The following is a 16,567-nucleotide window of genomic DNA, read 5'->3' as shown; positions in this document are numbered from 1 at the left end:
TACACATAACAAATTCTTCTTACTTTCTTCATTCTCTACTAGCCAGCAATCCAAGAGAACAAAGGACCATGCAAGCTCAAGTGGAGATCTAAACATGGAGAAGGGCAAAATTACTAAGAAGGAGACTGATGCTAAAATGTGGAACCCATTCCCACCTAATAGTGGTGAGTAGTTTTCTTTTCTTTTTGTTTTTTTTAACAGACCTTCCAGTTGGTTTTGTACTTGTTGCTATCCCAATGCAAATAATTGAGCTGGTGGAGAGTGGAAGTGCTAGGGGTAGGACAAGGGTTGTGATATCATAGCAAAAAGGAAGGAGTCGAAGGAAGGGGCATCATAGACATCCCCTCAAATACACTGATAACTAAGACCAAGCAGACATGGGTGAGGAGCTGGGCACTAAAAGAAGAAGACTAATAGAAGCCAGCCTTCTGATGATGTCCCTGACCCTGAGGCTGCTAGAGTAGAGGAGCAAGTGCTCCAACCAACCCCATTGAACAAGAATCTACAGTCTAGGTTCCATGCAAGTTGTCGCATAGAACATAAGGGGCCTGGTGTGTTAAGCAGCCAGGAAAGACATGGCATCTCTCATCTCGACACAAGTCAGAGTTGTGGTTACTCCTGGATACTATTGTAGGTGATGATCATAAAGCAGAGTGGGTTATAGTCTACGAGATTACACATGGTAAACCAATGTGGGCCATGCTGATAGCAGATTTTGATGTTATAGTTGCAAAAAGCAGCTGAGAGTCACCACCATTTATTCTTTAGATGCATACTAGTGAAGCAAGCTTGGGATATCATTGCTTAAATTCCAATGCATTAGTCTGCCACCTCAGAATATGGTTCAAAAGCTCAAATAGTTCATGGTTAGTTTCAAAAAAAGTTGGATGTCAAAATCATGTAAAATTTGGGGGCCTTGAATTTTCGGGAATAATTTTTGTCAAGAAGACTGACAATTTTAGACGAAGTTGCGAAGATCTAGAAGAGGTGTGAGGAATACATTCTCACTGCCGTTCAAGTGTCAAAAAAGGACCGTGAAAGCTTAGGGTTCTAGCTAACTAAAATGGGTTGGACGAGTAGGTGACCTGGCATCCCTATTTCTAACATATGTATTTAGATTGCAACAAGTTTTAAAGGGTCAGAGAAGAGGGATATGTATCCAATTCATTGGTATTCAGACAAATTGGCGAAGATAGAGATATGCTATTTGAGATCGGAGGACCTGATACCTAAGATATAATTGCTAAAAAATGTTCTTAGCTGAACAAGACTAGCTGAAGTTGCTTGGGTTCTTCTAGGGTTTAACCAAAAAAGGGTGGTGCAGATGGATCAAGGCCAAGATGGAGGGAAGAGGTAAGTTGCACAACAAATACATGACGCCGAGGGAGACTGTTCACAAAGTCTTGATGCTGGATAGATATCCTGCTCTAGAAATTTTGTATATAATCATTTTGTTGCAAAATTTTATTTCTTACCTATGTCACCTAACTCTTAGTTTGAGATCTCTGTATAGTCAATTGGTATTCTTGGATGCATGTAGACTTGCTATACAGATTCTATTTGATTTAATAAAAAGTGGGAGGTCTTCCTCCAGCAGGTTATTTCAACAGTTAATTATAGGGGAACTAATCTAATTTTATAAACTATCATATGTTTTTTTTTCTAACATATATGAAAGCTGGCTTAAGAAGAGTTGTGAAAAATGAAACATTTTGGTAGGAAAACCATTGAGTGCTCAAATACTCAATAGGCAACAATAATGCACTGACGACTTGAGTACCACTCCATAGTCTCTTTTTAACATCATATATATCATATCTGACAACTTGAGTACCACTCCATAGTCTCATGTTAACATCATATATATAATTTGTTGGTATTATTGAAAAGCTTGGTGGATGCTTCTAATGTTGAGACAACTCATGTCCAAGATGAGTTCTACTAAGTTTTCATTTTAATTGAATATGATGTACTCAATGCTACCACCATAGTAGACATGGCTATCTTAAAACCTAGGTATTCAACTTAATTAGTGGAATTGCAGCCCTTCAATTACATAAATCTGGCTATATTGTCGACAGGTTATGTTAGACTAGCAATTGTATTCCTCAGTCAATAGCCATCACCATTTAAGTGAGAAGGAGAGTGAAAGTCTGAAATCCCCAATTCTCTTAGGGGTGTTTTGATAATAGGAACTTTACGTTATTTAGAATATCAACATTCCAAATAATGTAATGTTTCAATTACTTAATCCCCTTAGTTCACATGATTTCCAACCCCAGCTAGCCAACCACTTTTAAGACAATGTTATGCCCAATAAGATGTTTCCCAGCCTCTTGCTTATGCCCCCTAAACTCATTTTTGCTTGTGATATGTACCTCTATTATGCAAGTGGATGTAGTTGAGAACATGATGCACACACCAATGTGGCTCGTTCACACTTGAGTAACCCTAGCTTGGTAGGTTCATATGTGTTCCCATATCATATAAGAAATAAAGGTGGTGAGGTTGAATTTGGACAAAATTTTGTCAAAACATGATGGTATGAAAGTGAGAAAGGAAAACATGTAGTTAGACCAATTTAATTGATTTGGAAGTTTATTAGCAACAATCAAATATTTTATTTGTCAATGGCTGCAGCTAACTTGCAAACTTAAGAGGTTCAAAAGCATTGAACATGTTCTAACTCCTATAAAATATGCTAATTTAAGGGTTCAAATAGAAAAATCTATTTGATGCGTCAAAACACTTGCAAAACTTTGTATTAAGGCTTTTCTACTTGCTCACATTAATTGAGATCTCTTAGTTGAGATGTGGAGAACCACTTCATACTTGTTCCCTATTTTTGACCATTCATTGCTCACTTGCCGATCCCTCAACATTTAATTAATGGACAGTTAAAGTCTTCATTAATTGAAACTGACTTTGGAGACATCCACTCAAAATACGTCAAAAACAAATAAAGAAGAATGAATGAGGTGACATAGTCAAATGAGTTGGGCAAAAATAGAGAATAAAACAAAATTTCTTGCTTGAGTGAAGTCATATTATTGACCGCGAAATGAGGAAAGAAGTTTCATACTAATTACTTTTAAGGTTGCTCGGTATAGTTGCTAGTGTAACATAAGCTAACATCATCAAATGAATAGCTTGCATATTGCATTGCTTAAATGTAGTAGGTTAGGTAGTTGTTGACTTCAAATTGCACATAAGATAGTAGCTTTTCCCATGAAATGCTATGACTTTTTTTCCCAATGAGAATGAAAATGCAAAGGAGGTAGACAGATATTAGCCTATCTTAAAACTCCGCTAAGGACAAGAGTTTCTCCAGTTCTGTCATTTCAAATAGTGTTTTTTTCCTTTCCATAAAATATTGAAATTATACATAGTATCTATTGATGTGAAATGATCACCACTTTCTTCATGATATTTCATTAGGAAATTAATTTGATAGTGAATTAAGCATAGTTATCTAATAGAACCATTTTCTAGGAGCATAGTCATCTACCAAAGCATATCTCCATTATTTCATTTATTTAATAGTGATAATTATCTCTATTTGTTGAAATCTATGTCATTGCACTTGAACAAAAAATCAAATTAGGATAATCAATGGAAAGAGCAACACCGCTATGATGATCCGTTATATGAAGAGTGGGAGTAGGGGTAGAACATAATTTTTATCTAATTAAGGGGCCCGACCGGTTGAGGAATGAATTGTTAAAGAGGCCAATTTTTTTATGAAAAATTCTTACAAACATAATTTTTCAAACATTTGTATGTGGAAATTTTAAAATTTCAAAATCTAGGGGATGTGTTTTTTGGTTTTTTTTTTTTGGGTGGGGGGCGGGTGTTTGGTGGGTGGAGAAGGAGGGGGATGGTCCTTGCTGCCACCCATTGCCTCTGCCCTTGGGTGGGAGAATGATAATCACATAGTAATGTCCTAGTTCCTAAGCACTTTTGAGCTCCATATCTTGGAAGTTTGTTTTTCCATTTTGTTACAACAAAGGAGCCAAAGAAAGATTTTAGAAATGTTTATGGCAAATAGCATACTTAAGCTAGCATCTACCATCTTCTAGAATACTTTAGTCATATTTAATAGGGTGATAAAGCTATTGGATCATACCTAATACCTTGAGAGGCTTGTAGGACAAACCAATATCAAGCCCCTTCTGTAGAGAACTAAGTTGAACAAAATCTGGGTAGGACCTATGCATGACTTTGATTTCTTGGGAGCCAATTATTCATGATAATTCCATTGCACTCATTCTACTTCATGTGTGCCACAATGTAACATGATGGGGCAAGCTAGGAGGTTATGAAAGCCCTATCAACGTACATGTAAAAATAAGAACTTGAAGCAAGTAGAGGATAACAAAGGCAATCAAATGGTGACTCATTTATATGGGTTCAACTATGCAGCCTACATCTACAATCAACCAAAGAAATTTCGCTTGAACTATTTAAAATTTACCTCACCATCATATATGACATATTAGAAATGCTGTCGAAGGCAAGCTAAGGATACCACTCAATGACTAGTCCTAATTACTACATGATAAATTCCCATAAAATAAGATTTGAGTGCGATGTATTAAATAAAAGAAATTACTGAGAGATCAACCTATTGCTAAAGTATAGAGGTCCAACTTTTCCTTTCAGGTGGGACATGTACATTAACATAATCCCTCTTGCTTGACATGATGCTTAAGTCAAACCTTCTACAAGGCTTGATGATCAATATTTTTGCACATAGAGCACATCTCTCACCATTGTTAACTTTTTCTATAATATAATGTCAGTCGATTTTTATGTGCTTTGTTTACTGATGAAAAATAAGATTAACTATAATGTGAATGATGACATGCCATATAACGTCTTTATAGGCAAATCACTATTGTTTCCATCCCAAAATAAGAGAATTAGTCCAAATTAGCTTTCCTAATGTTGCAGCCAATAGCTCTATGCTCAAATTTTGCACTTGGTCTAGAAATAGTGTTCTGCTTTTTGCTTTTTGAATAAACTAATAAAGACACAAAAATCAGCTGTAATGGATTTCTTATTTATATTGTCAATGTCAACGTTAAGCTTAAAATTGTGAGTGTGGGGGTCCATAAATAGCCTTTGTAAGCATCAAAACAAGCTCAAGATTCCATTGAGAGGAGGCCTCATAGCATGATAAATAGCAATTTTTTTCTACGTCACCATACCAAAATCTTCTCAACATCTAGCTGAAATAAGAACCAATTATACTTAGAAACAATGAAAATATGTTTTCTTCATCTTGGTAAATAAAGAAAAAAATCCTCTTAAGATTGAACGACCTCTATATCACTCTATGAAGTTATCACTTTTATACTTTAACCTTACAAACTCATAGATGTCCAACATTGTTTTACATTTTTTTGGGAGGTAGGAAAATTTCCTAATCTCAACTTTTGTGGTGAGCGTGCAAAGCTTGATTTTTTTCTTCATGATGTATAGTAGGTCCACTTGATAGAGTGCTTAAAAAGGTGAGATGTCTTTTAGGCTAGTGATCATGGCAATAACTTCTTTAATAGGATAATTGGACAACATATACAACACAAAACATAGTTTGCCTGAATAACAATACTTTTTGATCCTTCATAAAGAACAACATATCGTTACAAATTATTAATTATTGTCTTGAACAATTAAAATGCACATGATTATCATCAAAAGGTCTTTATGATATGTTAAAATAACAATTTCATCAAGATGACTGATGTAAGAAGCATAATAATGTTGTCAAGACTTGTTCTCTGACTAAAGATTGTTATAATATAATTAGAATTCCTTGAAGAATTTGACCATCTACCTAAATATTACATCCCTTGCACATATTGACACATGTACATTTCACCATTACATTTAGAACCCTTCATTGATGATAATTATATAAAGGAAACATCTTTGATAGAATTGGAGTTAATTTGCCTCCTCTAGTTAGTATTCTCATCACGAATATTGAACAACAAAAGGTTTTCAATTTACATGAATTTCCCTTTATAATTTTCTAGATACAATTTATTCCAAGGCGTTGTATTACTAAGATAGCATGAAGTAGGGAGGGAGTAGAAGAATGAGTGTTGGTGGTAGGGTTTTGGGTTTTTGATGTGTCTACTGCACCTTTTAGGGTTTTCTTCTTCTTTTTTTTTGGGGGACCTTGGGCATGGGAGGTGTTGCAGCAAGGTTGGTTAGTAGCGACCTTCAAATGGAAGTGAATGATGACTTGGACAATCATTGGGGCTTCTACTAAGGTGAAGATGATGGATGGTTTAATGACTTCGGATTGGGAGGAAGAGTAAAAGGGCAACTCCAGGGATAAGGTTGGATTGGCCTCTAAATTTGAGGCCAAGTCAATGTCCTATCTTGGATTTAGTGATGAATGCACTACAAGAAAAGCATGTGTTTATTACTGTAAGAAAATTTCTACAAAATTGTGCAAAGAATCAGTAAAACTTTCACTAACATTTTATGCTGGATGTCAATAAAAATAGTGTCACTAATGTCTTTTACTGACATGTTTGCGTAATATCAGCAAAATGATATTTTCTAAAAACCTAGAAAGGTTGATCAATGATAGAGTTTCAACAATTTTTCGTAGCGTTGTTGATCAATGGTAGATGGACATTTGTTATAACTGAAAGAAGGTCTTAAACAAGGAGACCCTATCTCTCCTGACCTATTTATTACGGTGATTGAGCCTTTTTCTAGATTCTTGTAAGCACATTAGACAGAATGTTGTCTAAGAGGGACAACTATTGGTCATGGGAGAGAGGATGCTATATCTGTCTATTACACGGACGGCATTCAATTTTTTTTTTTCTTATGACAGATGATTTTGCAGTTCTTGAGATGTTGAATATCAATGGCAACAAGACAAGATGGGAAAGAGAGTTGAAAAGCTACCCTCAAAGGCAAGTTTCTCATTTGCCCAGCCCTTACTGGCATATGTAAACAAAAACACACTTGCCTATGACAGATAATAGGCAGCCTGTAGTGGAAGTTATTCATCTTTTGAAAACAGCTTGAGTGAGGAAAAATTTTAAAGCATTGGCAAGGGGTATGGAATCCTATTATGAAATGAACTTCTATTTCTTTGGTATTTGTTGTTTTCTCTCTAAGGTGAGCCATATCCCCTAGTAGAATCTTTTCCATCAAGATGGTAGAAAGGTGCAGTCTAGAATTCCGTAGGAACATTAATTCGAGCAAAAAATTAATTTTTTGCTTGGGTTCTTAGGCAGAAAGACCAAGTTCTTAAAAGAAAATTTCCGACCAATAATCTTATTGCCAACAAATGGACACAATAAAATAAGACAATATATGCATTAACCAAGAATTCCACATTTAGAGTTTATCTACAAAGTTTTAAGATACCTAACTAAAACAAAAACCCAGGCTTGGCAACCTGTTGAAAAGAAAAGCTAATGTGATCATTACTGGATATTTGACATGGATTAGGCTAAAGGCCCAAAGATTAGTAATCAACCTCAAGATACTGATATTTTCACAGAGCCAATCTTATTACATGGCTGAACGAGGGAAAAAAAATTCGATTGCCAAATTGACATCCAAATTAACTTGGATAAATCAATCACTTCTGCATGCTTTGAGTGGTTTTGGTTAGGTCTGTTCTTCTGAAGGGCAAGGGTGTCGAAAACTCCAAATTAATGATACAGATTCTACACTATGGTTGCCATGCCATTCATACTAGGCAAAACCCACTCTTCCATGAGCAGACCTAACTTATAAGGTGGACTGCCATTTCGCACGAGAAAAAGTAAGAGCCAAAGCACATCGTCACCGAGGCGACGACCGAATTGACTGATGTGCTAACCAGAGCTGTCACCGCCGAGGATGCTTAATGGTTCATGAGCAAAGTTGGGGCCTAGTGAACCTAACCCAACCATAGCCTGCTGCCTCAGGGACGTGTAGACAGATCCAGGTGCTTTCGGTGTTGGAATGCAGCTGGAGCTACCATCTAGGCCTTACCACATCCCATGCATGGCACTTTTTATTGCATTTTGTATTATTGGATTTTGAACATACCTTTTATTTTAAAATTCCACATAATATATATGTTGAAGTGTGTTTCTACCACCAACTTATTAAGTTAACTGGAGTTCGACTCAAACTGGCCTCCTTAAACTGGACTTGAGCTAGAGTTCTAGTTTAATAAAGTTTGCTGCATGTACGGATGCTCAAAGCTAACTCGAGCTCGACTCAAACTCTCTCCGCTAAACTGGACTTGAGCTCGAGTTCGAGTTGGAGTTTAAAAACAATTTGCCATTTGGTAGCAGAAACACAGGAGATTACTTGAACAATTGCGTTAATTTATTACAACAGGGTGGAATATCATAGACTATTAAAAACAACCCACTAGTGACCCGACCATATGTCTTTTCTCTCTTTTCTGGGTGAAGATGATTGCAGGTGAGAACATATTTTGTTCCTTAATTTGAGGCGAGAAGTATATACATATATATATGGTGCCCTTTGACCCCAAGAATATATTCTACCAGATTCATGAGATGCCAGTATGAGCTTGGACTATTGAGGTGATGAGATGGCAAACATTACGGTCCAACCTCCCATTGAATAACACCTTCGAAACTAACTATGAGTGCGCGTCGGTGCATATGTGTGTTCATATATGACATGACCTCTGATCTGATCCACCAACAAAGTTAACAGTGGGGCAGATGGAGCCGCATGCCACTTCCCACCCACTTCTGAAAGTTTGCTAACGCATTAACAACTCAACTCCCCTTTAATTTTGTTAATTAAGAAGAACTGTGGCCCACTTATTAAGTTTTCTGGCTTAGTCTGACCTGCCCCTTGGACGCCATTACTACTGAAATAGCGCAAAGATTATGCGATGGTCCTTCAGGTTGACCACCAATCCCAGTGTCTCAAGGGCTATTAATAGTTCACAGAACAGAAGATTATCTCTCCCTGTTTAGCCGCACCGAGTCAAAAGTTAATGGCTTTGAACAGAAGCCCGTGAAAATATAGTCCCATTTTCCTTGTATCAAACAGTCCTATTTTCGGGAGAGTGACTTAGGTCTTGCACCGTTTTATCCGTGACGGTGAAAGGGCATAATCATGTCTTAGTGTGGTTGGGTCCTTTCACTGTCAACAACAAGCAACCTACTTTGTATTTTTGAAATATTTTTTTTTTACCTTTTTAACTTCTTATTACATCATGGTAAATTTTATATAAATAATAATTGCAAGCACAAAGAACTGATGTTTTTCTTTATTAAAGCATGATGAAGTATAAATATTATTTTTTACTATCTGTTAGCCGGTTTAAGTTAATTCTTGACGTATAACACAAGTGACATTGTCGTTGGGCTCTACTGGATCCATTTTTCTCTGTTTCAGTACTCCTTTGGTGAATTAGATTATATTGGGCCGAATTGTATGACCTACACGCATGAGAAATTTCATCTAATTTAGAAGGATTTATTTTTGTGGAGCGTTTAATTAAATTGGGTAGTGCCAATTCATTATATCAACAGTTCAAAGCATAGGTGTATATTCCTTAATGTCTCTTTGATTTGGCACTGACAATGGCTTTAGTTAAGGTGGACAGCAGGGGTGAAGTTAAGATTTATTTTTTTACGAGGTACTAAAGATATAGTTAATAAGTTTTTAATTGGCCATAAGATAGTGACTCATGTCTCGTGGAACTGCTTCATGTGGCAGAACCCAGGTTTACACAAATCAAACACTGTTAGTTGAATTAAAGTTCCAAACCGTGAAGATACTCTACAAAGACCTCATGTATCTCTGTCCATAGGGAACAACTTCTATGATCAGGCACCGTCCTTATTAAGGAGGCGGGGTCAACAACCGCTCAGCTGGTCTGCAGCCGGCAATGGGCCCCAGCTGGTTGGGCATCCGTGGGCCGTCGCCAGCTGCCCTCCACCGTAGGTGGCTGCCGAGAGTGGAGGGTGGGGGCTGCCTGGTCCTTTCCTCTGCCGCCTCATGGAAAGGGTGCAAGGGAAGCCGCTTGGACCTGACGGTCGCCGGTTGCACTTGCACGCGGGGGGAGTTGGGCCTCTCATGGGTGCGGGTTCATGTGGCTCCATTATCCAAATCCAGTGCTCCGTTCTAGGTCTAAATTCAACCCCCTTCCTACCCCATGCCAATCGATATCCAATTTGCCCTGGTCCTAATCAAAAGCCAAAAAAAAAAAAAGAAAAAAAAAAAAGAGGATTTGACATGTTTGTATAGATCCATTTCACCCATTTCATTTTGGATATTAAAACATGATTAAGATTGGTTTGACTTTTTATTGAAAAAAGTACATCAAAGAGACCCAGCTCCTCTTCTTTTCTCCTGTTTTTGTGGTCAAGAGTTGTTTTGGGACTTGGGTAGAAAGTGAGAACCCGGTTTGGCAGACAAAAAAGAGGGGATCAGTTTTCTTCAGCAAAGGAAAGATGAGATTTCACTGGCTTCATTGGATCCAGTTGCCTCGAAAAGTTTCTTTTTTACTTTCCTCCAAGCCTATAAATTGTATCCGAATGTTTGATCAAATGGTAAACAAGATCTTCTGGTGGTTAATTAGGTTAATCACTTAACAGTTTCATGATCGATCAGTATTTAGGACGATCCATTAATGCTTTTTTCCATTTGGGTGTTCTTTTAGTAGAAAATTTCATCTGTAAATAACCTGAGAAGTTGGATGGTTGGAATGAAGGAGAACAGAACTTGGTTAGGTTTCAAACTTTATTAGATATCTTGGAAGTGGTGATAGTCATAGGTGAAATATAAGCATATATTCCTTCCATGATCGACTAGCCGATTTGCATCAATTCCTCAGTTTTTATCTTTTGTGTGGTGGATGCGAAGGTATATTTGCAGTTGTTTAGAAAAGAAAACGTGGATTATAAGAACTAGACATGAATGACAGATTTGATAAATATATATATGAACAATCTCCAGGGGGTAACCAGTCTCTGAATTGTGTAAGAGCTTCAACTCTCAGCCCAGTAGTAGGATTACTCCTCTTGCCAGCCATCATTTTCAAGCATAAACAAATATGCACCCATAATAATTAAACTCATCTTCTCACAGCACGCTTTTATAAAAACTTATTTCCTAACGACAGCTGAAAGTCTTGTTGACAAATGAAGACAAACGTCCAAGAGGAGAAAAAGGAAAGGAAAAAGCCTTAGCATTACTAGGAGTTAATCTCATCCACTTGATGAGACATAGACCCACGGCACACTTCTATAAAGATTTATTTATTAGTTGATGACAGCTAAAACGCTTCATCATAAATGAAGACAACGGACCAGGATGAGTAAAAAGGATAAAAGAGATCCGGGTGCATAGTAGCAAGTAAAAGCAAAGGTGAAAAAGCAAAAAGGAATAGCAAGTTGGTCAGCAGTGAAAAGCCTATACAAATTTGATACTGCCACTTTGATATCTACTCCGATTTCCATGGCTGTTAGAAATCCACATTCATGTTTTCAGAATTCCAAGTCCCTGAAATTGGTTTTCGAGGTCCTAATTAACTAGTTCTCTACATTCACGTGTAACACTTCGTAGGAGAAACGCTTCCTTTTCTGGTTACAGAGTTCAGAAATTGGCTTTCAAGGAAACTGAGAATGCCATGGTAAGTAGATATGAGAGAGATCTCCTGGACTTTTTACGGTTTGGAAACAGAGGTGGCATCTTTGAGGGCGTCTGCTGCACAACCACCGCCGCTGCCTAAGGCGGACTGCACGGTTAAGACAGATATGCTTGGAGAAGGAGGCGAGGGGTCGATGATGGTGGACGGCCGGACGGTGGCGGTGCTGTTGGTGTTGGCGTTGGCTGTTCTAGAGTGGCAGGTGGCGCTGGAGATGGCAGAGGCGAGGGAGATGGGCATGAGACACAGGCCCTTGCCTTGGAGGTACTGCATTGCTGAGCCCATGTCTTCCTCCATGAGCTTCACAACCTGCTGTTCTGTTGCCGTCAGACCGTCCTGCGACGACGCCGTAGCCGCCGTCTGGTCGCCGTTGCTCCTCCGTCCGATGCCACTAGCCTGTTGTTGTTGTTGTTGATAACAACCCCTGTTAGTTTATTCACTAAAATGCCGACAACATCATGGAATCGCCACCCACTCCATGGCATCAATAGCAATAGGAAACAAAGCAACAAGAAAACCAGGAAAAGAAAGAAGCTTTTTTTTCTCCTTTTCGGCAAGAAATGTAGGATCCAATAGTACCCTGTCCCTTTTCTTATTGCTATTAAATATTATTATTACCCTTTCTCTCTCTCTCTCTCTCTCTCTCTCTCTCTCTATACGTTGATAAGGAAAAGGCAGAATTGAATTCGAGAATAAAAAAGGCCGAGTTGGTTCTGTTTCAACTTATCAAGGAAGGAAACCATCAAAGCAGGGGTAAAAATCCCTGTGATCTCGATAATGGTCAAATCTCTTCCAGAGATTTCATATTCCGTTTCTAAGGAGAAGAATGGAAGTCTTTGAACTCATATATTGACAAAGAAATAAAATAAATGGACCAACAAATACTTTTTCTTCTCCTATGGAGAAACAGATAGTTGCTACATACCTCAGGAGAAATGTTAGTAACCAATGGAGCAACTGCCGCAGCTCCGCCAAGTCTACTCATGCTCAGGACCTAACCACATGGTAGCAGGAAATGAACTTAACTAACCAGCTAGAGAGAGAGAGAGAGAGAGAGAGAGAGAGAGAGATTGCCTTCACTTGGAGTTGAAGGAATTTCACGTAATCGATGATTTCATCGAGCATGGAAGCCTTGTCCGTCTGCATAGGTTCATTCATTCAGACATCAGAGATACAGAGCTCGTGGAGACAATAATTGAGCAGTGCCTGGACGATGATCAAATGATAATTTTAGGAAGCTTTCACATTTAGTTACTGATCAGACCTTGTTCGCGTTGGGAACGAGTTCCTGTAGGGCCTTCATTCTTTCTGCAATCCTTTCCCTACGCAACTAAAGTAATAAAACAACCATTAGCCATAGACCATACATGAAAGAAAGGAACCAAGTTTACGAAAGGAAGAAAGGATTTTGCTGGCTCAAATTTTGGGAGTAGAAAACATCTCATGTCATGCATGGCTAATTACCCTTTCAGCAATGCTGTGTGGGTCGGTAGCTTGACCGCGCCGGGCTCTCGCTCTTGGCCTCGTCGGAGGTGCGGTTCCTGGTGCCTGAACGGAAGCTGGAGCTTGATTCATCCCGGCATTCTGCGCCCCATAACTCTACACCAAGAAGAAGAAGGGAACATTTTTTAGCGATTCGTATCTTACACATGACAAGATACACAAATAAGAGAGAAAGGAAGATTTTCTGCTTACCTGAAAATGTTGGTTGTTGTTCGGAGAACTCCTGGTCGTCTGGAATCCATTGAACAAACCTTGAACCGCAGCAGAACCATCGACGCACTAAACCAAGAACGTTTCTGAGTTAGAGTTAGTGTTGGGAGGGAGTCTAGAGACAGAAGTTTACGTTCCCAGCGATTTTCAGAATCATAAACACCTTTTTGCAGACGGCAATTTAATAGAAGCAAGTTCTTTTGTAAAAATGGGTAACCACGCCGCCATTAGCGATCCAAATGAAGCTCAAAACTGGACGGAGGGGAACAATTTGAGAGAGAGAGGAAACTTTTAGGGATGATATTGATAGCGTTCAACTTGTTTTAGCATTCAGTTCTTAAAATTTGTTCATCATTAGCCTTTTTAACAGAGAGGCAGCTCTATAGTTCCACATGAAAATTATTTGCCGGAAAATTGAGCGAATTAAAGCACTAGACAACAGAAAGGTGATTTTCAACAATAAATCCCTTGCGTAGTTAGTGAATTTTGGCGAGCTAGACGTTGACAACATTAACTACAAGCTTTTAGAAGAGCACATGCATTTAATTCCCGAAAGAAATATCGATTCCTTTTGCAACTTAGATCAGCGTCGAACAATTGTAAGAGGAAGAAGGATGAAGGTCCTTACGTTCTTGAAGGAAGCATCAACAACAGCGTCTCTCAGACGAGAATCAGAAGAGGAGTCAGGGTCGCTACCCTGACCAAGACTTAAAGGGATGGGCAAGCCCCCTCCTCCTCCGCCGCCGCCGTTTCCGCCAGTATCGCCAACACAGCTAGCCGCCGCGGACGCAGGCGGTCTAGCCATGGGCGTCGAGCCCAAGAGTTGGGAGGGGTTGAGACCCAGATTGGGCGTGTTGAGTTGGAGCAGGCCGAGCAGTCCGCCGCCAGGAGAGCTCCCGCCGCCCGAGATGTGGTGCTGCCGGAGGCGGGAGGCAAGCAAGGTGGAGTCATCGAAAGAGGAGATGAAGTGGGCGGCGTCCGGCGAGGCGTTCTCCGGTTTGCTCATCAGGGACATGGTGAAGAGCTTCTGAGAGGCGTCGCTGCCGCTGCTGCAGCCGCCGTTAGGAAGGGCTTGAGGAAAGGAGGAAGGCGAGAGGTCCGACCAGGACGGAAGGGTCGAGATCATCTGCTCAAGGAAATCGTCGTGTGAGATTTGGTGGTGGTCTAGGTTACTGCTCTGGGGGTTTGTGATTTCTTGGGCCTGCATCTCTTGGATGGACATATGCTGGGAGCTCAGCGAACCCCCCATTGACGCCATTCCTTCACTAGAAGGCTGCATGAAGAGAGAGAAAGCGAGAAAGAGAGAGAGAGAGAGAGTTCTTCCCCTTTCCCTAAGAAAGATAATTCTTTCGACGCAGAGAAATGGAGTTTTGCAGGTTGCCCACTTCAGAAGAAGGAAGATGCCGTTAAAGGGAAAGCTTTAAAGAGAGTCAGAACCACTTCTCTTGATTTGAAGAAATGGTAGATGGATGGGTTGTTTCCAATTTTTCCTTTTCATTCTTTTCATTTCTTTTTGAAGAAGCAGTGGGAAAAGAGTGAAAGGGCCAGAGACGCCTCAGAGGTGATGAAAAACATGAGCAAGAGTCTCAGAATTCCACGCGTAATGGCACCTTTTGGCGAAGAGCGAGCGAGCGAGAAAAAGAGGGAGAGAGAGAATCAAATCTTGTCGTCTCCTGCGTTTTTCTTATTATATTATTTTTGATCTTTCAGTTACGATGGAGCGAGCGGATGAGGACGGGAAGCGATGGGTGAGAGAGAGAAAAAGAAAAGAAAAAGCAGTACGAGAGAAGGTAAACCTCTCCCTCTCTCCATCAACGACAGGACCAAAGTTTGGTCAAATAAGGGGAAATTATAAAACAGATTTCGCTTATAGGCCGTAACATTTCAAAAATAACAAAAGCCGAGAAATATTAACTTTACATATTACATAAAAGAAGAAGCTGTTAAATGAATATTATAAATTCAGCATCTTTTTACTTAAAAATAAAAACTAAAAATTAAGCATGTTTTTTTAGTATTTTTAAATAAAAACTAAAATCTAGCTACAAAAATATGCATTAAATAAGCTTCAACATAACTTTAAGGGATCTAGTATAACTGATTGGGTTAAGAATGCGCTTGTCTAGTGAGTTGAAGAAGTGAGAGAATGACTACCAAGACAAATGACCATAAAGTGGTGTTTAAGTTCATTAAGCGTAATATTTTAGACACTTTCATGATTTTTTTTTAGTTACAGTATGAGCTTAGTGCAAGTACCTTAATAATTCCGGGTTTCTAAGATCTCAGAAACGGGCCATAAGTTCTATGTATTATATGCTGATCTTGTGCTAGAATTAACCTCTACGCTTTATCATGTTTATTAATCCCCAGGGTTGTCTCCCTCTTGCATTTTTTTTGTCTTTGAATGTGTTCGGCCCTGGTTTTCCTCCTACTCTATCGTCGCCATTTGTTGGTGTTTTTTTTTGTTGTGTTGCTTTGGCTGCACAGTTTATAATTAATAAAGTTAGGAGGCGATCCTTCAGCAGGGCTTTTTTTTTTCTTACTAAAACGTAACAATATTTTCAATATCAAAGTTCTTAAAATATTTTTAGTTATTTTGTCTCCTCAATTTTGTTTCCGTAGCTCCTTATTCATTTGATAATCCTAAGAATTCTGGGAAAAACATTTTAATGACATTTATTGCCTTTTATAAATAATGTTTCAAGATCTCTTCATAGTACTTGAAGCTTGATGGATATTTTTTTGAGATTTGGAACTTATTCTTCAATCTATCAAGCATCGGTAATGTCATAATATAATATGGTCGAGAAGAGGAATGATAAAGCTTTCACATACTGGAATATAAGTGCACTAAAAAAAGTAATTATTTTAGTGAATAAGAAGAAAAAGGAAAGAGATTGGATGCCCTCTACCAAGTAGATATGATGTCTTACAAAAGGTTGCAATTTCTCAAAAACCCAACAACTTTTGACAAATTAGTTTCAGTTCATCCTTTTATAAACCAAAGTGGCTTCTCGAAAATCTAAGCGCTTCTGCATTTTACATGGCCAATTTTTTATTTAGATATTGGATTAGGAAACCCAAGGTCAAATTCAAATCTAATTTAGCAATTTCTAATTTAACAATATAAATTTTTCATTCTTTAACTATTGGCACAACATTAATGAAAGATACAATGGCATCTTC

At 38.7% G+C, this 16,567-nt stretch overlaps 1 protein-coding gene across 1 annotated transcript; it reads right to left on the bottom strand.

Moving 5' to 3' along the window:
- Positions 1–11,263: 11,263 nt before the first annotated feature.
- On the bottom strand, positions 11,264–15,026 carry LOC116253386 (transcription factor LRL3-like). The gene is made up of 7 exons (XM_031628181.2): positions 14,010–15,026; positions 13,364–13,450; positions 13,133–13,267; positions 12,933–12,998; positions 12,743–12,808; positions 12,594–12,662; positions 11,264–12,064 (listed from the first exon to the last, which is right to left on the bottom strand). Exons 1-7 carry the CDS (start codon positions 14,658–14,660, stop codon positions 11,687–11,689), a joined length of 1,452 nt encoding a protein of 483 aa, XP_031484041.1. The 5' UTR covers positions 14,661–15,026; the 3' UTR covers positions 11,264–11,686.
- Between the last annotated feature and the right edge of the window lie 1,541 nt (positions 15,027–16,567).

Source organism: Nymphaea colorata, chromosome 4, assembly GCF_008831285.2.
Source record: "Nymphaea colorata isolate Beijing-Zhang1983 chromosome 4, ASM883128v2, whole genome shotgun sequence".
Taxonomy (NCBI): domain Eukaryota; kingdom Viridiplantae; phylum Streptophyta; class Magnoliopsida; order Nymphaeales; family Nymphaeaceae; genus Nymphaea; species Nymphaea colorata.
This window is presented reverse-complemented; position numbering and strand designations above follow the sequence as displayed.